The 23,552-nt window shown below is 42.4% G+C and overlaps 1 protein-coding gene across 1 annotated transcript in view; it reads left to right on the top strand.

Annotated features, from left to right (window-relative positions):
• The window catches only part of SCML4 (Scm polycomb group protein like 4), a gene marked incomplete at its 5' end in the record, with an annotated part of 99,163 nt that overhangs the window by 45,780 nt on the left and 29,831 nt on the right, over positions 1–23,552 (top strand). The window contains 3 exon segments of the mRNA XM_079146312.1: positions 15,209–15,338; positions 18,567–18,767; positions 22,838–23,023. Of these exon segments, the coding sequence (XP_079002438.1) occupies positions 15,209–15,338; positions 18,567–18,767; positions 22,838–23,023 (517 nt within the window).

Consider the following 23,552-nt stretch of genomic DNA (forward strand, 5'->3'; position numbering starts at 1 on the left):
TTCTTCTCTTTGGCCTTCTTCCTGCTCCCCTGGGGGCTGTGACCCAAGAATAAAAATTACCAACAGACACAGCATTTTTGGAGCCAGGAAGAATGGAAATTCACTCCATGGAATGGACCTGATTTTGCACTTTTCCTCTCTCCTTAAAAGGACCATTTTCAATGCTCCTGATGCTCAGAGACACCTCAGGTCAGGATGAGAGTTTTTTGGTGGGTTGGTTGGCAATACAGGTCCTGCACAAAGCCAGCAGGTTGTTTTCATTACTCCATAGGATTTCTTTTCTGGGAACAACAAGCCACAACTCTTTTTAGAGTCTGCTTCCCATATATTTAGGAAAATGCATGAGAATTATTTCAGGCCAAGAAACAATGGGCAGCTTCTCAAGTCGTGAGTTTAATGTTCTAGAAGAATAACTCCAAACCAGGTGCCAGTCTGAATGATGTTCTCACCCATCATGATGACATGAGAAAAATAACCATTTGAAATCTTCATAAAGCTAAAATGATTCTGCTTGCAGGATTATCCTTTATTTGGAAATATATCTGCTTGCTATTATTTTTGTGGTAAAATAGTTCTTTTTTTCATTAAATGTTAAATGCTGATAGGATTTGGTAATTTAAAAATATCCTTAGTTGGCAAAATAAAGTTGGCAGCCTATTAGCTCTCCCGAGTTTTATTTGGACAATTCCCTGGACTGTGACACCCCCATTTTACCATTAATGACAGTACCTTAATTGTGGAGAAACCAGCAAGGACATTGGACAGTCTCACTCCATTTACCAAATGCCCACTAATTTGGCAATTTTAGCTATCTGGGACATAGTTAGGAGACAGAAGTTATTAAAAAGAATTCCTGACCAAGTGAAATAAGATCTTACTTGGTCCGACCTTAAAGATTTTGTATTTTGTTGCTAAGAATATGCTTCCAAGCCCTTCATCAGAGTCTGATTACCTTTACTGTAAACATTTCTTACAGACTCAATTCTAGCAGTTTATGGCCTTCTATTTGAAGGGGAACATGTTCTTGGGGAGAAGACTAACCAGATAGTTGGACCCTGAAAGGAGAACAAGAACTATTGTTATAGCATGATACGAGTCTCTGAACAATATAAAACAATAAAATAATACAGCAATAACATCAATATTATAAAATAATAAAATATAATTTCTTATGTCAATAATAGTATAGCAATGTACTGATATGAATATTATCATAAAAAAATAATATGACTTGGAGCCTTTGGCAGGCTCTTCTCCTGGAGAGTCTAAGGAAGCCTCATTGTGCTGCCTGCATCCAGGACTGTGCTGGTGGATGTTTGTCACTTCTTGCCTGGTGTTGTCCCAAGCTGCTCTGTCAATCACCTCTGTGTTCCTGCACATACGGGAGCTCTTTCTGGTCCAAGAACTGACATGAGCTTCTCCCTTCAAGACCCAAGCACAGTTAACAGTAGTGAGCTTGAACTACTTCTGAGTCTTGAGGATAACATGAGTGAATCATAGGCAGAAAAGGAAGGGTTAAAATGGCAGTCATGTTCCCTGGAGTTCATAGGTCAGGTCCCCTACGAGGGCCCATCTGGTCATCTCTCTCTTGACCTCAGGCCAGCAGCCACATTGCTAGGGCATGCTTGCCACTGTGAGAACATCACATTTTATGGCCTTACTGCTCCCTTGTCATCTCTGACAAAGGAAGCAAAAGCCTCTTAGCATCCTATCTTCTGTGAAGAGTAACTCCACTATGAAAATAGCTGCCTTCACCCTCAAACAGAACATTCTTAGTTCAAAGCATCTGCTATTGGCTTAGGCCTTTCATTCAGAGACTCCCCACAATCAGCAGGTAAATCTTCTTTAATTTCCTGACTGAAAGCACTACTGAAATCTTTTTGAAGAGATAGGAAGTGTTTGCTCCAAGGATGAACTCTAACTTCTCTTCTGTAGGTACAGCTAATTCTGATGTGGGATTTCCATCTTGCTAGTCAAAATTGCAAATTAGATGATAGTTGTTGAAAACAAAAAAGAATTTTAGATTTTTGTGCCACTGCTAATGCAACAACCACAGAAAGGACACTTTTAAGACTTAAACACTTTTAATTGGCATTTTTAACATTTTACCCATCTCTTTCTTAAGTCTGTCAGTGAACACTATAATAAATCCAGCCCTAATCTGCTGCATTTGCCAATTTCCAAGGTGAAGATATTCCTCATGTAGCCAATTTTGAGCTATATTGTGGTGAACCTGAACATGGGCTTGAAAAGGATGTTCAGAAGCACAGCTTTGGTGGTTCAGGTGCCAAGTAAAATGATTAGAAAGTGATGAGGTTTGAGTATTGATGCCATTTGTTTTTAATAAGCTTTACTTAATTGTAAGAACATACACTTTGACTTTTAATAATGGCTGTTTAATTATCAACATGCAATATTCCTGAGACTTGAAGTCATCTCTGATGGATTAATATAAGCTGGCTCCAACACCCCCTGCTCTGAGCTCTGCTGTGAGCAGGATACATGGAAACACATTTCCAGTGTCTCCTCTGTCACCAACAGGGCTGATTGTTTTGACCTACTGCTGCTGATGTACAGAACTTAGTCCCCTCCCCAGTTTCTGTAAGAAATCGAATTACACCAAGCATTCCTTGAAATGTGTTGTTTCTATCCAAGATTATTTGGGCCACAGGGCATGGTGGACAGACAGGGTGTCATTGAATGATTCTCAATGATAGAACAGTTTTTTCTGAATTCTACTTTATGCACTCATGGTTTTCCTTCTTCCTTCTTGCTCCTGGTCCCCTGGGATATAGTTTCATGGTGTCTTTCTTGTCTTCCTTCTCAGGAGCAAGATTAAATCTTTCTTCCCCACCCCAGGCAGAGCGGCAGCCTGCTCCACCTCCTCACTAGTTTTGCACCTCTCTAGGCCCAACACAGAGCTGGTGGGAGAATCTCCTGCATCCTCATCCTCCCCCCACATCATTTGCATCTCTGAAAGGCACAGTTCCCTCCCACCTCGAAGCATCTTCTGATTTCATTGCAATGCCCATAGTATATTGTACCTGGACGATTTTATCTTCCTAATGAACTTTTGGTGCAAAGATTATTTAGTTAGGATCCCAGATTTGCTCAAAACTGGCCTCAATGACAAAGGATAGAATGCTTTTATTTCTTGGGTATTTAATCTCTCCCCCATGAGGAGGGAGAAAAGGTATGAGTGGATCCAGTTGGCTCTTAGGAGTGGAATTAGGTCATTGGCCACAAACTTCTTGTTACTGGAAACAATTTGCATTTCTACCAGGCAAGTAGATTAAAGTCTGAAGTTAAGCAAGCTAAATTATTCAATTTCCCCTAACCCTACAACCCTGCTCCCCTCAGAATCCTGAAGGAGTTTTGTTTGAAGAAAGAGTGAGTCTAAAGGAGAAATGTGTGTCCCCAAAGAAAGGGATAGGTAGGGACATGCACAAAACCATCCTTCCTTTAATGGGGGTGGGGAGATGCTTTAGTCAGCTTGGCTGCCATGACAAAATACCTCTGCCCAGACTGGGTGTCTTAAATGCAGAAATTTATCTTCTTACAGTTTGAAATGCAAGACGAAGGACCAGCAGGGTCCAGAGCTGATGAGACTCTATTGCCAATGGCTGCCTTCTCACTGTGTCCTCATGTGGTGAAACAAGAGTAAGCGCTGTACCATGCCGTTTTTGTTACTATTGCTTTGTAGTAGAGTTGAAGATCTGGTATTGCAATACCCCCTGTTTCACTCTTCCTGCTAAGGATTGCTTTAGCTATTCTGGGTTTCTTATTCTTCCAGATGAATTTCATAATTGCTTGCTCTATTTCTGTAAGGTACACAATTGGGATTTTAATTGGAATTGCATTGAATTTGTATAGCACTTTAGGTAGTATGGCCATTTTGACAATATTAATTCTTCCTATCCAAGAACATGGAAGATCTTTCCATCTTCTAAGGTGTTCTTTAATTTCTTTCTTTAGTGTTGTATAGTTCTCATTGTAGAGGTCTTTCACCTCTTTTGTGAGATTGATTCCCAAGTATTTTATTTTTTTCGAGGCTATTGTGAATGGGGTAGATTTCCTAATTTCTCTTTCTGAAGATTCATCACTTATGTATAAAAATGCGTTGGATTTATGGGCATTGATCTTGTAACCTGCTACTTTACTGAATTCACTTATGAGTTCTAAGAGTTTTCTGGTGGAATTTCCAGGTTCCTCTAAATATATAATCATGTCATCAGCGAACAGGGATAGTTTCAGTTCTTCTTTTCCAATTCGTATCCCTTTAATTTCTTTGGTTTGTCTAATTGCTCTGGCTAGAGTCTCAAGAACGATGTTGAATAGAAGTGGTGAAAGAGGGCATCCCTGCCTTGTTCCAGTTTTTAGGGGGAATGCTTTCAGTTTTTCACCATTTAGAATGATATTAGCCATGGGCTTAGCATAAATGGCCTTTACAATGTTAAGGAATGTTCCCACTATCCCTATTTTTTCTAGTGTTTTGAGCATGAAGGGGTGCTGCATTTTATCAAATGCTTTTTCTGCATCTATTGAAATAATCATGTGATTCTTGACTTTAAGTCTATTAATATGGTGAATTACGTTTATTGATTTCCTGATGTTGAACCAACCTTGCATCCCTGGGATGAAACCCACTTGATCATGGTGCACTATCTTTTTAATATGTTTTTGTATGTGATTTGCTAAAATTTTGTTGAGAATTTTTGTGTCGATGTTCATTAAGGATATTGGTCTGAAATTTTCTTTCCTTGATGAGTCTCTGTCTGGTTTAGGTATCAGGGTGATATTGGGTAGATCAATGGTACAGAATAGAGGACACGGACACAAACCCAAATAAATACAATTTTCTCATACTAGACAAAGGGGCCAAAAATATGCAATGGAGAAAAGATAGCCTCTTCAACAAATGGTGCTGGGAGAATTGGAAATCCATATGCAACAGAATGAAACTAAACCCATATCTCTCACCATGCACGAAACTAAACTCAAAATGGATTAAGGACCTCGGAATCAGACCAGAGACCCTGCAGATTATAGAAGAAAAAGTAGGTCCAAATCTTCACCTTGTTGGTCTAGGATCAGACTTCCTTAACAGGACTCCCATAGCACAAGAAATAAAAGCTAGAATCAACCACTGGGATAGATTCAAACTAAAAAGCTTTCTCTCAGCAAAGGAAACTATCAGCAATGCGAAGAAAGAGCCTACAGAGTGGGAGAATATCTTTGCCAATCATACTTCAGATAGAGCACTAATCTCCAGAATCTATAAAGAACTCAAAAAACTCTACTCCAAGAATTCAAATAATCCAGTCGACAAATGGGCTAAGGAAATGAATAGACACTTCACAGAAGAAGATCTACAAGCAATCAACAAACATATGGAAAAATGTTCAACATCTCTAGTAATAAGAGAAATGCAAATCAAAACCACCCTAAGATTCCATCTCACCCCAATTAGAATGGCGATTATCAAGAATACGAGCAACAACAGGTGTTGGCGAGGATGTGGGGAGAAAGGTACACTCATACATTGCTGGTGGGGCTGCAAATTAGTGCAGCCACTCTGGAAAGCAGTGTGGAGATTCCTTAGAAAACTTGGAATGGACCCTCCATTTGACCCAGCTATCCCACTCCTTGGCCTATACCCAAAGGACTTAAAATCAGCATACTACAGAGATACAGCCACATCAATGTTCATAGCTGCTCAATTCACAATAGCCAGACTGTGGAACCAACCTAGATGTCCTTCAATTGACGAATGGATAAAGAAACTGTGGTATATATATATACAATGGAATATTACTCAGCCATAAAGAATGATAAAATTATGGCATTTGCAGGCAAATGGATGAAATTGGAGAATATCATGCTAAGTGAGATAAGCCAATCTCAAAAAGCCAAAGGACGAATGATATCGCTAATAAGTGGAGGATGACACATAATGGGGGGGAGGGAAGGGTTAGTGTTAGGGTTAGAGTTAGGGTTAGGGAGGGGGGCAAGTATGGAGGAAGGAAGTACTGTATAGAGGGTAAAGAGGGGTGGGAGGGGTGGGGGGAAGGGAAAAAAATAACAGAATGAATCAAACAACATTACTCTATGTAAATTTATGATTACACAAATGGTATGCCTTTACGCCATGTACAAACAGAGAAACAACATGTATCCCATTTGTTTACAATAAAAAAAAATAAATAAAATAAATAAATAAATTAAAAAAAAAAAAAAAAAAAGAGTAAGCGCTGGACTCTCTTGCTCTTCTTTTAAGGACACTAATTCCATCGTGGAGGCCCCATCCTAACAGCCTCATCTGAACCTAATTACCTCTCAAGGCTCCATCTCCAAATGCTTCTCATTGTAAGTTAGAGCTTCAACAAAGGGTTTGTCCACAACAGGAGGAGAAAGAAGAGAGAGCGCAATTAAAATGCAAACAAGAACAAGGACAACAACAACAAAATCTAGTGCATTTCTTTCCCAGAGCTGCTGTAACAAAATAGAGCAAACTGGATGACTTAAGAGTTGGAATTTGTCTCACAATTTGGAAGCTAGAAGTCTACTATCACAATGTTGGTGATGTTGGTCCTTTCTGAGTTCTGCAGGGAAAAATATGTTCTATGTCCTCTTAGCTTCAGACAATGTCAGGTTTTCCTTGGTTTGTTGGTGACTTCCTGTATCTTCGTCTCTGCATGTCCGTCTCTGAGTCCAAATATCTTCATCGCATAAGGATACCAGACATACTGGATCAGGACCCACCCTAATGACTTCATCATAACTTGATGATTGGCAAAGACCCTATTTTCAAATAAGATTACATTTATAGGTTCTGGAGGTAGAATATCAGCATCATTTTCAGGGGCACATTTCAATTGATAACCCTAGAACAACAATCTTTGTATTTTAACTAGGTATTTATTCCATTTATATGAAAAGAAATTACTGATACATTTGGGATTAAATCTGTATCTTACTTTTTATTTTCTGTTTCTCACACCTATTCTAAATTCCTTTTACCTGTCTTTCCTGCCTTTGTTTGGGTTCTCTTTGATTATCTGTTTTCTCCTCTATTAATTGGAAGTTAGGCACTCTTTTCTGTTGTAGTAATGGGACTTCCTCTAGACATTATAGCATGCTTACTTATTAGAGTCTTCTAAAGTTAACCGTACCTTTACTTCTCAGGTAATATAAGGACCTTAGAACACTTTTAATCTATCTATCTCCCACCCAGGCACTTACAGATTATTTTTGTCGCGCATAATTTTTTTTTTTACTTTTTTAGCTCAAGACAGAATTATTATTGTTTAATACACCCATTTTTTATTTAGAGTCACCTGATTATTTACCACTTTTGAGAAGTTCTTCATTCAGTTTTGCATATCATATTTTTTACCTAAGGTCATTTACCTTTTGCCTAAGGTACAGTGCATTTTTTAGAAGTCCCTTTAATACAATTCCTCTAGTGATTATCTGTTTTTATTGTTCAGAAGTATATTTTATTCACTTTCACTTTTGGGGGGAAAAAAAAAAGAAACAAAAACTCTTTCCTTGGTGTAGTATTCTAGTTCAATCAGTTCCTTGCAGCACATTGAAGATATTATTTCTTCTGTCTTCTGGGATCCATTGTTTTAGAGAATTTAGCTATGCATCAGGCTAATTTGGGTTTTTTTTGGAAGGTAATTAGTATGTTTAAGCTCTTTCCTTTGGTACTGCATAATTTTACTCTGTTATGTCTATATGTGGATTTCTTCTTTATTCATCCTATTTAGGATTGTTGGGCTTCCTGAATCTGCAGACGGAAATCTTTCATCAACTCTGGAAAATTCTCATCCATTATCTCTTTAAACATAGTCTCTGTTCCATTCTGTATATCCTTTTTTTCTGAAGCTCCAGTGTTTAAACTTTTCATAGTCTCCATGTGTTTTAACCTCTCTTCCATAATTTTCATCTGATTATCTCCGTGCTGCTTTCTGGATAATTTCTTCTGACATGTCATTCAGCTCATCAATTCTCTCTTTAACTTTATTTACTATGCTGCTAAATCTATCCATTTAGATTTTAATTGTAATTATTGTATTTTTCATTTATGAAAGTTAAATTCACTATTTTTATAGCTTTCTATTCTTTTTAAAATTTATACTAATTAGTTATACATGGCAGTGGAATGCACTTATGCTCTTTGATACATCATACATAAATGAAGTATAATTTCTAATTTTTCTGGTTATACATGACATAGAATCACACTGGTCATACAGTCATATATGCACATAGGATAATGATGTCTGATTCATTCTACTGTCTTTCCTACCCCCATATCCCCTCCTCTTTCTTCACTCCCCAGCTTTCTATTCTTCAGAGATGTTTTCAAACATGTTCTTTATATCTTTAATACATACAATTGTAATTATTTTATAATGTAAGTCTGATGATTTAAATATCTTAAGTATTTTTGAGGTTTTATTGCTGTATGTTTTTATTACTCATTTGGTTCCTTGCTTCTCTGTGTGCTTGGTTATTTTGGACCATGTTATTCATTTACCTTGAAAAATTATTTTTGTGACTTCTTTGAAACCTTTCTAGGGAGATGATTTGTGTTTGCTTTTTCAGATACCTTGACATTACCAGAATGAATAATTGTTGAACTAAATTCATAGCCTGAAGTTTTCTTGATCACCTGAATTCTGTGAATTTGAGCTGTAAATTTGTGTAAGGTCTCAGGGAATCTGTACACCCCCTCTCCTAGTGGTGAGGCAACTTTCCTTATAGTGAGGTGGGGAGGAGAGAGTAGGGCAAGTTTAAACCTTATCCTGAGATCATAAGCCTTTGCGTAATCCCTGGGCTCCACAGTAATTTCCAAGGCCCAGATTTTACCTGTATTTTGGTGTGATTATTATTTATAGATCAGTATTTATTATGCTGTTAAATCTATCCATTTAGTTTTTAATTATAATTACTATATTTTTCATTTATGAAAATTAAACTTGCTATTTTTATAGCTTTCTATTCTTTTTTATTTGTTTTAATTAGTTATACATGACAGTAGAATGCACTACTGTCAGTAAAATACAACTCCTCTGTATTTTAATTTTTCTTAGAGTTTATCCATTCTTTGTAGTTCTTTCAACTGATCACAATAATTTAGTTTTCAACATTACCAGAAACAATGCCAAAGAAATTTAGGATGCTACTTTTCTTCTAATCAACACTTGATATATGGCATGGACCCAGATTCATTGTTTCCAGAATTAGTCTACTGTATGGTCTGTACACAGCGTTATGAGTTGGGAGAGAGCTTAGCAACCAACAACTCTAGCCCATTAATGGCTTTGGAAGATGAAGTTCAGAGGCATCAAGTGAGTTTCTCATAGTCTAATGTAAGTTGGCAGCAGGACTAGAATTCGAACGATAGTCACACAGAATGATAAAAATGTGAGTAAAATGATAATAAAATTCTTGTGTTTTAAATGTAAACAATAAAAACAACAACAACAAAACCCAGATACTATCTCTGTTTTAGTCAGATTTTTCTCTGCTGTGAAAAGTTTTCTGGGAGCTCACGGTTTCTGAGGTCTCAGTTCATAGATAGCAGGCTCCATTCCTTGGGGCTCAAGGTGAGGCAGAAGAGTGTGGCAGAGGGAAGCAGTTCACATGAAGATCAGGAGGCAGAGAGAGAGACTCCACTCACCAGATACAAAATATGTACCCCAAAGTCATGCCCCTAATGCCCACCTCCCCCAGCCACACCCTACCCACCTGCAGTTACCACTCAGTTAATCCCATTAGGGAATTAATTTTATGGAATTGAGGCTCTCATGACCCAATCATTTTTCCTCTGAACCTTGCATTGTCTCACACAAGAGCTTCTGGGGGACACTTCACATTCAAACCATAACTACCTCTAAGTCCCATCTTCCGGCCACTCCCTTGCAGTGCAGTGGTTGGGTAGAGATGATGATTGAACTCATCATGCCCATTTTCCATGTCCACGTCCCACATGTGGGAATGTGAATGACCTCCCCTTTATGTCCTCTCCCAGAACTGTCACGCTGAAGGTTTACTTCTTGAGTATGAGAGGAGAAATATTTTGAAACATAGGGACAAAAGCAGTGTGATTACTCCCCCAAGGTTAGCTAAAGCAGCAATAAGTAAACAAATGCTAATGTTTTAAAACTTGCATAAAATATACTACCAAAGCAAAGATTTTGTGAATGAACCTAAAATTTTCCCTAGATTTTGCACTCATAACCTCACTTCTGTCTTCAAAGCACACCCTGAATCCAACCAGTTTCTATCTCCCTACCGCCACCCGGGTTCAGTCACTGGGGTCTGTCACCTGGACCATGCAGTGACCTCTTTCCTAGTGTATTCTTTTGTGTCACCTTCCCTCTTTCCACCCATTCTCTATGTTTATCAAACAAAATCTGGGTTGTGTCTTCCTGAATAAAGTTCTCTAATTGTTTCTGTAACTGTTAGCATAAGATCCAAACTCTTCTTCCTGACCGTATGTGTTTACTAGGGCTGTGTAACAAACTACCACAAACTGCTTGACTTGAAGCAAGAGCTCTCAATGGAGGTAGAAGTCTGAAATCAAGGTGTCAGCAGGGCTGTGCTCTCTCCGAAGTCTCCTGGGGATGAGCCTTCATTTCCTCTTCCGGGTTCCTGCTGTTTGCTGACAATCCTCAGTGTTCCTTAGCTGTGTGTGTCACTCTGATCTCACTCCATTATCATGTGACATTCTCCATATGTGTCTGTGTCAATTTCTCTCTTCCTGTAAGGATACCAGTCATTGGATTAATGCCCACCCTAATCCAACATGCCTCATTTCAGTGCTATTCCATATACAAAGACCCTATTTGCAAAAAAAGTCAACATTTATTGGTACTGGAGGTTAGGATTTGAACATGTCTTTTAGGGGAACCTAACTCATCCCACAACACTGACTTAGAAAGTCCTTCTAACATGAGCCCGACAACATAACTGACCCCAACTGGCACCCTTCTGCTTCTTGTTCCTTGAAGTGACCCAGACCTCTTGGTTCCTTGAAGAAGTCAAACGTTAGGAGGTTGGCATGAGTTAGAACATCTTCCTGGAAAGTTCTTTCTTTAGTCATAAAAGACCACCCCTTCACATTCAGATCCTCACTTAAATGTCACCCCCTTATACACCTACTCTAGACATGGGGTCCCTTTTAATCACATTATATTGTATGTCACTTCTTAGAACGGTGCTTCTCACAATCTGAATTTTATTGTGTATTGGTTGCAACAATATTAGCTCACTGGGAACACTGGCACTTTATCTCCTCCACTCAGCAGAATCCTCATTACCTTGATCAGCACTGGGCTCAAAGTAGGTGCTCAATAAGCATTTGTTGAATACATGACTGCCTCATTGATTGAATGAATGATTTTCCCCCCTTTTTAGACATAGCTTAAGTTTTCCCCAAACTTAAAAGGACAGTCTAGATGTTTAAGTTTCTGTTTCCATCACCATCACCATCATCAATCTTTCTAGGAAAGGATCACAAGGATCTCTATGTGATTTTCTTGAAGTTCACAGGGAGAGGAGAAATGACAGCTTGCCAATTCTGTTTTCCCTGATGACCATCTTTATCTGCAGACTGTAAACCTGCAAAGGTGGATTTCCTCCTAGAGCTCACTGCCCAAAGTCCTCAGGTATTCATGGTCAGTCTGCATCACAAGTCACACAGAGTGGGATACATTCCTAGAAGGGTTCATCAGTGTGCCCCTCCAAGGACTGGCAGCCCCTTGGCAAATGAGGAAGCCACACCAAAGCCAAGGTGACTGAGTCACAGCAGGCTTATGATCTCTCATCCCCATCACTGAAGTTTCTTTTAATTTGTTTTTATAATATTTGGCAATATATTGTTACATGATTGGCCCTTAATTTTTTTAATGCTGTGCTCAGAGTAAGATGAAATCTCTGTTGTTCATCTTAGCTTCTGATCAATACAGAGGCTCCCTCAAGAGCCCCAAACTCTGCAGTGGATGGCTGATCTCATTTGAAATTCATTTCCATGCATTCCAGTGTCCCTTTGTGGTGATCAGCAGCCGTACTCCCTTCCCCAGTCCTCCCACCCTCCTGGTTCATTAGCATGCTCACTTCCCCATCCTCTTGCTCAGCTTTCTGCACGGCAAGGAAATTAGAAGTCATCAGAGAAAGACCTGCAAGCTTCCATCTCCGAATCCACCCACTCAGCATCCAGACCTTTATATTTGGTTTTCCTTCCTGTTGCAGCAGATGAAAGGTGCAGGTTGCTCTATGAGGCCACTGCCTCCCCGTGTGCTGAATCCCCTCCCTCCTCACCTTCTCAAAGTTCCACACCTGCCATTCTCCACACATACCCTTATTTCATCAATTTTTTTCTCTCTACTGAATTATTGGCATCAGTTATTTCTCCCATCTTGAAAACAAAACAACAAAGAATCTTTTTTTTTTTTAAATCCCTTAAAAAAAGTTTAAATGATGTTAAAAAAAAACACATAGAATTTGCCATTGTAATTATTTCTAACTATGAATTCAGTAGTAGTGTGTATTTTCACATTATTGTGTAACCTATCTCTGGAAATTTCTCATTTTGCAAAACTAAAACTCTACGTTCATTAAGCAGTAATTCATTCCCTCCTTCCCGCAGGCCCTGGCAACGGGCCACTCCACTTTCTCTCTGAATTTGACTTTTGGCGGTTGTCCGTGGTGCTCCAGGTATACGAGTAAGCAAATACCTCTTTAAGATCCTGCCGTCAATTCTTACGGTATGTGCTCTGAAGTGGCTTGCTGGGCTGTTCTATGGAAGTTGTATTTTTTTTTTAGGAATGGTCTTTCATTTTTCACAGAAATGTTACCATTTTACATTTCCACCAACAGTGCACAAGAGTTCTAGTTTCTCTACCAGCTCACCAATATTTGCTATTTTCTGAGGTTTGGTTTGTTTGTTTAGTAGTAACTATTTTAATGGGTGCAAAAATCTTTAAATCCTACTTTTCCCTCTTTTTTGTCATTTCTCCATTTATTGAGATATTTTCTTATTTCATTATTGTAATTTTATCAATGGAGGTTTTTACACAATATTTATGAGATTTCCAGACATAGTATTGTTTTTGATTTTTTGAATGGACGGTTTGAGAAGTCATTGTTTTCTAATTATTTATTACTTATTGGTAGGCATTGATTAATTTTTGAGAGTTTTATTCACATATACAAGTTATCCATTTAAAGTGTATAAAGCAGTGGTTATTTGTTTAGAATACTCAGAAATATGTGCAACGACCTTCACAGTGCCTTTTATTTTTATTTATGTATCCATTTTCGTGTTGATGATTGAAGTCAGGGCCTCACACAGGCAAAGCATGCATTCCACCACTGAGCTACACCCCGATCCCACACAGTGAATTTTAGAATAATTTCATTACCTTAAGAAAACCCCCAATATCCTTTTTCCTCTCTTTAGGTCTAGTTCTCTTCTCCTCTTTATGACAAAATTCCTTGAATGAGTTGACTACTTCCTGATCCCAGTGCCTCTTTCCCATTATTTCCTAATTTTATTCCACTCAGGAACCACCCCATTTTAAAATTTCTTCCTAAAGTACAACTTCTCAATTGCCCTTCCCATGCCCTTTCCCTTTCTATTTTCCCATCAGTCCTTGTCACGATGTAACAATCAATATATGTACTTAAGTATTCTATTTGTTGTCTATCTCCCGCAATAGAATATAAATTCTATAAGGGTAAAGATAAAATTTCATTTCTTCTGCTTTGTTCTCTGTTGTATCCCCAGCAACTAGAAGAGTGTCTTGTGTAACACAGGCCCACGATGCGTGTTTCTTGAATAAATATAGAATGACTAGTTAACTAGCAGTCAGAACGCTCTTCATCCATGACTAATATTATTATTCTATCCTAAAAATCCAGGAAGAAATTTAGGCTACGGATGGGGACTGTTCATATGTTAATAACAGAATATACAACCTTGTTACTCATAGTGTGTCCACAGCAGAGTCAGTACCACCTGGGAGCTCATTAGGATGCAGAATCTCAGGCCCATCCCCAGGACTCCTGAATCAGACTCTGACCTTTAATGAGACTTATCAGGTGGTTTCTTGGCAAAAGTTGAAAAGCTCAGGAACTGGGTGATGGCCCTCAACCTTAACTGCATAATAGAATCCGAGCATCTTTTGAAGCTCCTGACAGCTGGGTCCCACTTCTAAAAACTGACTTTTTCCCTCTGGAATGAGGTCCAGACAGGTCAGTGAAGAGGGCCAGTGACTAATGTATTCATTATTTGGGGGTAGAGAGCTAAGATTTAAAGCTTGTCTCTGTACCAAGCTTGGTACAGAGACGGATTTGTTGATATTGATCTCATCAATATCATCTCTACCTAACATTCGTCTCCACCTAATTCCATAAAAGCAGATTTCTGCCCTTCATTTGTGGTTTCAAGTGAGATCTTCGAGGTAGCTGCTCCTACTGATCATTTCACTACCAGGAAATGCTCTCCTGTCTACATCCAGGCCAGCCACGGACAGTCTGCTGCAGGAAATAAACACAGAGCAGTGTCAGCCTCTGGAGGGATGGTTCCTGCTCTCTTTATCAGAAAGACCCAGTGATTCTTGCAAGTAGAAAGCTCAGCAGAGAGAGAGGAGCACTTCAGGGCCAGTCTCCTGAATGTAGGGAAAGGTCTGTCCACAGGACTCTAGGGAGCACGGGGATGCAGGCGGGGGACTGCCCTCCCATCCTGTGTCCTGCACTCAGAAGCCTCATGGGTTTCAACTAGTGACACTTATTTTTCTTTTTAAATAAGTAGATGGACACAATACCTTTATTTTATTTGTTTATTTTTATGTGGTGCCAAGAATTGAACCCTGTGCCTCACGTGTGCCAGGCAAGCGCTCTACCACTAAACTACAGCCCTGGTCCCACAACTAGTGACACTTACGCCCACTGCTTGGCACTGTCACTTCCTAGGTGGCTTCACTATAAGGATGTGGTGCAGACCTGACCTCTGAGTGTAACCCCCCAATATGAATCTTGATGATGAACTTGAATCTCATCCCTCAAAGCAGCACAGTAGAAAAGTGCAGAGGTGTGATAGAGAACAGCAGTTGGCTGACATCATGGAAAGGTTCTGGAATGGTAAAGAGAACATTTGTAGGTTTTCACTGACCACTTGGGCTCTCTCTTGCAGCTCAAGTCGCGGGTGCTCATGACTCCTTTAGCCCTCTCACCTCCGAGGAGTACTCCGGAGCCTGATCTCAGTTCCATCCCTCAGGACGCAGCCACCATACCCAGCTTGGCAGCCCCACAGGCTCTCACAGGTAGGTCAGCAGCTGGACTCCAAGGCTGAGATGGTCTGTAGGTAACCAAGTGGCCGCCATCTACTAGTTCCTTTATGTGCCACTGAGACAGATGGATAGGACAACTGGACTCTCTGAAGACATGAGTTCACTTGCCTGGCCATTTGGATCATTTGCATCCTGGTTTTCAGTGCAATTTGGGTTCAACTTGTTGCTTGGGGGTGGGACAAGAAAGGGTGTCCAGGTGCTTCATTTCAGAGCCAAGTTTCCGGTGTACCAATGTGAGCCTGCCGTCCTCAAGATCGTTTTCACTCATGTTTGCACTTCAGATCACCTAAGGATGATCTCCTTTAATCCCACCTAGTATCCTCCAGCATGGGCAGGCCATGTGCATCCTGATCTCTCTGAAAGAACACCCACGACAGTTTCATTCTAATAGTGATAGCAATCTAATGGTACACATGCGTGCATACACACACACACACACACACACACACAGAGTGTCCCCATCACAGTCCCACTCGCTGTTCCCATCCTACCTGACTCCCTGCAGTCCCTCCCATTGCTCCTGGGTAAAGATCAAATCTATTAATATGGCTGACTAGGCCCCACCGGCTCCACCCGCCTGGAGTCCTGCCTTCGCCAGGGCTGGCCACAGGGTCTTAGCACATCCTCCTCCATCTGGAATGAGAGTGGGTCCTCCCTCCTACCTCAGCTCAGGCATACCTCCCTCTAGAAAGCTCCTCTGCCTTTCCTTCCTGGAGCTCCAGGTGAGCTCTGTGGTGAGCTTGGCTAGGTCCCCCGTGGTGTCCTCACCCGTGAGACATCGAATCGAATTGAAGAGGTCCTCCTCCCCCAAGGGCCATGGGCTCTGTGAAGGTCTGGTCTGGGTCATGTTGCTAGTGCCTGGCACAAAGACCCCTTGCTAATCAACTCTCCTTTCCATGTGGGAGGAGTGGAAGAGAGATGGCCCCAGAGTGTGGAAGGGCCCTTGTCTTCAGAAGGACTTGAGTCCAAATCCCTGTCACACCACTGACTGCAGGCTTCAGGCTGTCCTCTAAACACTTCCAGTCTCAGTTTCTTCCTTAGTAGAGCAGTAATGATGATACCCAACTCTTAGGCTTGTCTTGAGAACATAGGAGGTGCTCAGTGAATGCAAGATTTCTTCATCTTTCCCATTACTGTTCAACCTTTCCAAAGTCCATTTGGTCTCTTAAAAGTCCCTCTTCAACACTCCCTTGCACAGTGGTCACCAAGGTACGATGCTTATATCCTGGGAGGGTACAGTGTGGCATGATGGGAAATGGGAGGGCAGACTCTTTACGGGTTGGGGGTTATTCAGTACCCCCAACTTAATAAGTACCCCCAACTTAAGGGTTATTGACACCTGCTCTTAACATACATTTTTATCTTCTCCTTGTAAACATCTATTTCTTAGCTATGTTTTAGAATATAAATAAATACCTGTGATATCAGGCTTTACTATGTCACTGAAAGGGAGAGAACAAATTTTCTACCTTATTTGGGCCTGTTTCTCTCAAGTGGTGGGCTAGAGAACTCTTCACTTAGGAATCTGGCCTGATGTCAAGGGCAGTGAGAAATCTCTGGGCTTTTCTAAGCAAGGTGATAATTGTGTAATTGTTACTTTAAAATCTTAAAACAACCGATCTAGTAATGGGGGCAGGAAATAGGTTGAACAGCAAGGAAACTATTATCAAATTATAGGTAAAATAGTTGGGAGTGGGAGTTTATGTCATTGTCATAGAACAGAATTAAGTTGAACTTGTGTAAACTAAGTCGGAGCCCCTCAACCAACTGCCTAAGTCACTTATATTGATGATAATCAACTCTGTGGGTGGTTTTCTCTGTAGACAAGTTTTCTGCTAAAAAAGGATTTATGAGACATTTCTTTTTCTTTTAAACTTCAGAATTCATAAGGATTCCTCTGTAATTTACTGAAACCCATTGTATATGGAAAATCAGTATTGTAGACATTCTAACATTTTCTGTAAACTTATATTACATAAATTTGATACTTGCCTTTAAAAAGTGTATACAATACATTAATACAGTTAAGAATGTAAATAACCTCGACATAGATAAACACAATTCGAGATATGTGTTCAGAATTTTTGTACTGATATCTTATTACCTCAGGGAACCGTTGATTGGACTCACCTAAATGGGTTGTCAAACATTTGTTTTCCCTGAGATTATAAATAGCACTCTCTTTAGAACTTCATTGAATATGTAGTCTCTGGAATGATTGGCATCATACTAGTTTTTTATTCATGGAAAGTTCACAAAGAAATGGCCAACTTTATGTTTAGACTGACAGCTCCTTTGGATGAGGGGAATATTTGGTATGTGAACTTTCCCAGTGAGGAAATACATTTATACCCGTGGTCCTCATGGGCTTCCTTAGCAATGGATCTGAATGCCTCAGAGGGGACCCACCTGTACATGGGCTCCTTGTCCTTTAAGAGCAAGTCCTGGAAGGTGGGGTGTCTGGTTTTTTTTTTTTTTTTTTTTGTATACCAAAGACAGGGGAAAGTAGAACCTTAGTAGTTATATTTTATACTATTAAGTCATTTAATTAGCAGTTGTCAAGCACTCTTGTTTCATAGCCATAGACTCGTTGTACCCTAGAAGACATCAGCAGTCTTTGAGTGTCTCTGTGATGTGAAAAGGAGAGGGCTCTGGGCTGAGACATTGGTAGACTGAGGTAGACCAGCTGGATGCCTTGCTGCCCTAAGACTTTCCTCCAGACTCCTTCCTCTGCCAGGCCTTCACACCAACCACTGCAGTTGGTGTCTGGATACCACTGTCCAGTATCCAAATAGCCTGTCAGTGGGAATGAAGATTTAAAATCTCAATTTGGTGGGTGGTGGGTTACCAGGGATTGAACTCAGAGGCACTCAACCACTGAAGCACCTCCCCAGTCCTATTTTGTATTTTATTTAGAGACAGGTCTCACTGAGTTGCTTAGCACCTCACTTTGGCTGAGGCTGGCTTTGAACTGGTGATCCTCCTGCCTCAGCCTCCCGAGCCACTGGGATTACAGGAATGCTCCACAGCACCAGGCTCTTTTGCTTTTTAAGTTGGGAGGAATCTTTACTACTTCTGAGATTTTCAGTTTTCCCAAGAACAAGGTCAAGGGCACAGGTCTGTGGTGTCCCCCAGGCATAAGGAGTAGCCAGCTGACCTGCTGCACATCTGATTCAAGGGCACTGTGGTCTCTGTTCCCAGTCTGCCTCTACATCAACAAGCAAGCCAACTCGGGGCCCTACCTGGAGAAGAGGAAGGTGCAGCAACTTCCTGAGCGCTTTGGGCCTGAGAAGCCCTCGGCGGTCCTGCAGCAGGCTGTCCAGGCGTGCATCGACTGTGCCCACCAGCAAAAACTGGTCTTCTCCCTGGTCAAGCAGGGCTATGGTGGCGAGCTGGTGTCAGGTGAGGCCCTGGGGTAGGTCATGTGAGGAGGGATGTGGGGGTCTCACTGAAGAGGAGGTGCTGTGACCAGGACCTGTCCTCCTTCTTCTGGGGTCCAAGGACCAGGCTTCTCTCAGGGCCCAAGAAGTTGCTTCCAGAAAGAGAAAAGAAGTCTGGACATCTGAATCCTCTCCTTGACTCCTCTCTGTCTCCCAATCCCTACTTCCAACACTTCAGTAAATCCTATTGCTCTACCTTCAAAATACATCTAGAATCCATTCTCCTTTCATCATCCATAGCACTCATGTGGTTTTTTAAAAAAATCTAAGTTCCATTATGTCCCTTCCTGTACTCTAAACCCTCCAATGACTCCCATGTCATTTCAACTAAAATACCAAATCCTAACAAGGGCCCATGGGCCTACATGAGTTGGCCCTGGCTATCTTGTCCATCTCTAGGCCACTTCTCTCTCAACCCCCAGTCTGCTCTGGTCTGGTGACTTCCTTGCTGTTCTTCCTGCATCCCTCAAATGCACCTCTGCCTCAGGACGTTTGCACCTGCTATTTTTCTCTTTCTGGAGTACTCTTCCCCAGCCGTTCATGTGACTTGTTCCTGGATGTCCTCTAAGTTTCTACTAAGATGCCTCCTTATCAGAGGGTCCTTTTCTAGCACCCTGTCTAAAGTATCAGCCTTTGCCACTCTATATTCTTCCTTACTCATAGCATGTGCCACCATAAAAGACAGTGGGGAAGGGTTCATGTTTTCAACCCCAACTTCATGGGATTTAAAAACAAAAAACAAGATCTCTCAGGGTCAGAGAAATCCCCTTGCTCATCATCACAGTCCTCTTCCAGCTTCTGCCCACACAGCAGTAGCTTCCAGAGGGAACCATTTGCTCCCACCAGGTGAGAGGGGCAGGGTGAGGAACTCTTGTCCCCTTCAAATGTTTTGCCTGCAAAGGCTCCTTCTGGTCTATCCCAGCCCTTAAGCCCTGGAACACCAAGCCCTTATGAGAATCCTTGTCACCAGGTAGACAGCCTGGTGTCTTCTCTGGCTCAGCACTATGGACATGTCCTTCCAAAGCATCAGGGATCCCCTGATTTTCTGGCAACAGGGCCGTTTAGGGAACCTGGCTGACTAGCTAAGGGAGGCTGCATTCAGAATAACCCAAGTCAGGCCTTATCTCCAGTCGCCATGGATGGGGGTGGGCACGTTGTCCAGCACTGCTTCCCTGGCTCCCGGATCCAGGTTACCTTTTAGGGTTCCCTCTCAGCAGGAACCTGGGTCTCACTTGCTGGCAATTGATCTTGGCAAGGCTGTGCCTGCCCCAGGGTGATTTTTAACATTTTTCTTCCTTCCTTCCTTCCTTTCATTATGGGGAGGGCTCTGGGGATTGAACCCAGGGCCTCGCACTTGCTAGACAAGTGCTCTACCACTGAGTCACACCCCAGCCCATGACCCATGGTAATTTTAAGACACTTCAGCAGAGAGGAGAGGCAGCACTGTATGTGGGGTCAAGAGAGTCATCGGGTCCTCCGAGAACCCTTGCCATTCCTCTCCTGGCTTCTGTTGGAAGCCAGGTTCCGGGTCCTGGGCTGCCCTCGAGGCTGGAGGCCTTGTCCTTTTTCTTGCTGCATCACACGGCTCAAGGCGCAGCCCGGCGCTAAGAGTAGGTTCCTCCTCACACCGAGTCCACTTCCTGAGTGCCTCCTGTGAAGTGCTTTGTGAACCCTGTGCCTCAGTGGTAGAGCTGACTCTGTGCCTCACTTTTCTGCTCAGGCCTCTCTGTGGCCTCAGGGCCTTGGCACTAGGCATGAGCAATGCCAGAGTGGACAGAGCCTCACCAAGTTTCCCTTGGCTGAAGGAATTCCCAGGAAGTCCAGGCAGAGCACTTTCTCCTGGATTCTTGGAGAAGGCCACAGCACTGAGCCAACTCCTCATGCTGCTCCAGATGTGAGGTGGATTTTTATGTTACAGAAGAAGATGGAGGCTCAGCAAGGCTGTGTGACAGCGCCAAGGTGGCCTAGGGAGGGAGGTGACTCCAGGTGGATTGCCAAACTCCTCCACTCCACTTAGAAGCTGCTCCATGTGGCCCTGCTCTCCAAACGACCCACATCACAGCACATAGAAAAGGATCACGTGGGGGCTGGCACCATGGGCAGGGAACCAAAGTACTCGTGGCCTCAGAAGGCTACCTGGAACTGGGGCCACCCCCAAGGGTTAAGGGGGCAGCATCACAGAGCCTTGTAACCCACTCCTGGCACACCTTTTGGGATGCTCTTCCTTAGCCATGCTCTCTCAGAGGGCAAGACTTTATGATCAAGTGAATTCCATGTCTCCTGGAAGAAGAAGTGGGATTCCCCACTTTTGGGTTTTCCCAAGCACTTTGGAGGTTGCATACACATGGATCTATGGGACAGGCCTGAGCTCCTGAGAACCTCCTACTGTGGATTCCATTCCATATCACCCAGGTTTTTAAGCTATCAGAGGCAAGGGGCTGTGCTCACACTAAGAGGGAATTTCTAGAACAGCTGGGACAACAATGCCCTTCATAAGCATCATGGCAGCTCTTTGCCTGGTCCTGACAATCAGCCATCTGGAGGATTAAAATGAAAGGCAAGAGTACACAGAGGCCAGGTGAGCTGGGAAAGTCACTCTGGCCCACTTGCTTCCTCATCTGCAGCCTGGGTCCACTGTCCTTGTGAGAATGATCAGAGGGCCTAAGTGAGGTGGTGAACACCAAAGGTCTTGTCCAACTGGAAAGGGCTACTTGAAAGAAATGGGTTCTTTTGATTTATTATTACAACAGTGTAGTCCTGGGGTGAGAAGGGACTGTGAGAAGAGATTCAGGAAGGAGCATGCTCTGGGTTGAGGAAACTGATATTGCTTCTGAGTTCTGGCAACTGCTTAGAAACTGAGTTTGTATTACTACAGAGAGGTTATTTTCCTTTTATAGAGACTCTTTCCCCAAGGCTTTCCCAGAAATACCCGCAGAACTCTGGTGCAGGATTAGAGTCAGACACCTCAATGTGAACTCATGTTTGTTTGGATGTATCAATGTTTCTGCATCTATCTCCTTTTATAGATATGGACATAGAGACAGATATAGATATGCATACCTAGGCAGAAATGTAGATCGTGAGTAATTATAACAGGATAGCCTACATACATACATTCTTATCTTTGTCCACTCAGAAGGCTTTGAATCACTGACACCTCAGTAGCAATGAGCACATTGGGTACCCCGATCTTGGTTTCTAAATATCATTCTTCAATAAAAGGAGTCAGGGTTGTTGGAGGAGTGCCTGGTGTAGGAAAAACACAAGGTGCTCTAGGAACATATGGAGGTACTCAAAACCAAAGAGGTGCTAAATAAAAGGGAGGGCATGCACAGGGACACAGGAGTTGACCTGAAAGAGCTCCGAAAGACAGAAGCCGGGTATATTTGAATAACAAAATAAATAAGGTAGTGTTGGAGAACCCACGGTGTAACACGAGACAGTACTGAGATTAAGAAATGACTGAATGAATAAGTAAATGTGGAACAGGGGACCACTCTTCCTAACAGAATTCCAAGCGATGTAGAATTCCCCCTCCCTCCTTGAGTGTGGGCAGGTTAGTGACCTATTCCCCAGGAGTAGGATCTGGAGAACACAGCAGAGGATTGTGGGGCACACTGCCTTGACCAAGTGAGAAGATCATGCACCCCCTGATCTGGTGCCATGTGAAGGGCTCTCCACTTCTGTGTTCTTCCTCCCCGCAAACCCCTAACTTCAGTCTGACCATGACAAAAACACCAGGCAAACCCAAACTGAGGGGCCTTTCACCCAATACCTACCCAGAACTCTTCAAAGCTGTCAAGGTCACAAAAACCAAGGAAAGGCTGAGACACTGTCAGAGACCCAGGAGACCAGGGGACATGACAGCTAAATGCAGTGGATAGACCAGGAACAGAAACATTCGTGAGACAACAGATGAAACCCAACTGTGGTTCACTTCAAACCCAACCCGTGACCACCCTTCTCGGGGCTGGCTAACTGGCAGTGTTCTCCAGTGTCTAGCTCTGAGCGACTGTCTCTGTGGTTTTCCAGTCTCTGCTTCCTTTGATGGAAAGCAGCACCTGCGGAGTCTGCCTGTGGTGAACAGCGTGGGTTACGTCCTCCGCTTCCTGGCCAAGCTGTGCCGCAGCCTCCTGTGTGATGACCTTTTCAGCCACCAGCCCTTCCCTGGGACCTCCGAGAAGGCCCAGGAGCGAGAGGAAGGGCGGATGGAGTCAGGTAGGCTGAACCTCAGGTGGGCAGGTGAGGTGGCTGGGAGCTGGCAGAGCTGGCTGGGACTGAGGGGTGCCTGGACTACACCTGCCCCAGGTGGCGGCAGGAAGTGGTCACTTCAACTCTTGAGCACTGATATTCTGGCTTTGAGGCTTGTGGTGATAGAATTTAGACAATGAGACCCCGTCACATCTAAGGAGTGATTTCCCTCGCTTGACTATAATCTAAGTGCTGGGCATCTGTCCATCATGACTGAGTAGCTGGAGGATTAGGAGACTATGGAATTAAGAAATCCCAATGAATCTAGAGCTAAGAGTAGGTGAAGTTGGTGCTGCCTGGGAGTCTCGGATGCCTGCCTATGTGAAGAAACAGTGCTACAAGGTGTCTCTTATTGCAGGAATTTGTATTTCAAAAATGTCTTCCTGTGAGAGCTGGTATTTCTTGCTCATCACAGGATGGAAAAGTAACCCAAGGGTTGAACTTCTTTTGCACCAGCAGCCACAGAATAGCTCAGGACAGACAAGTGGCCAGTGGG

The sequence above is a fragment of the Sciurus vulgaris genome, assembly GCF_902686455.1.
Source record: "Sciurus vulgaris genome assembly, chromosome: 7".
NCBI lineage: Eukaryota > Metazoa > Chordata > Mammalia > Rodentia > Sciuridae > Sciurus > Sciurus vulgaris.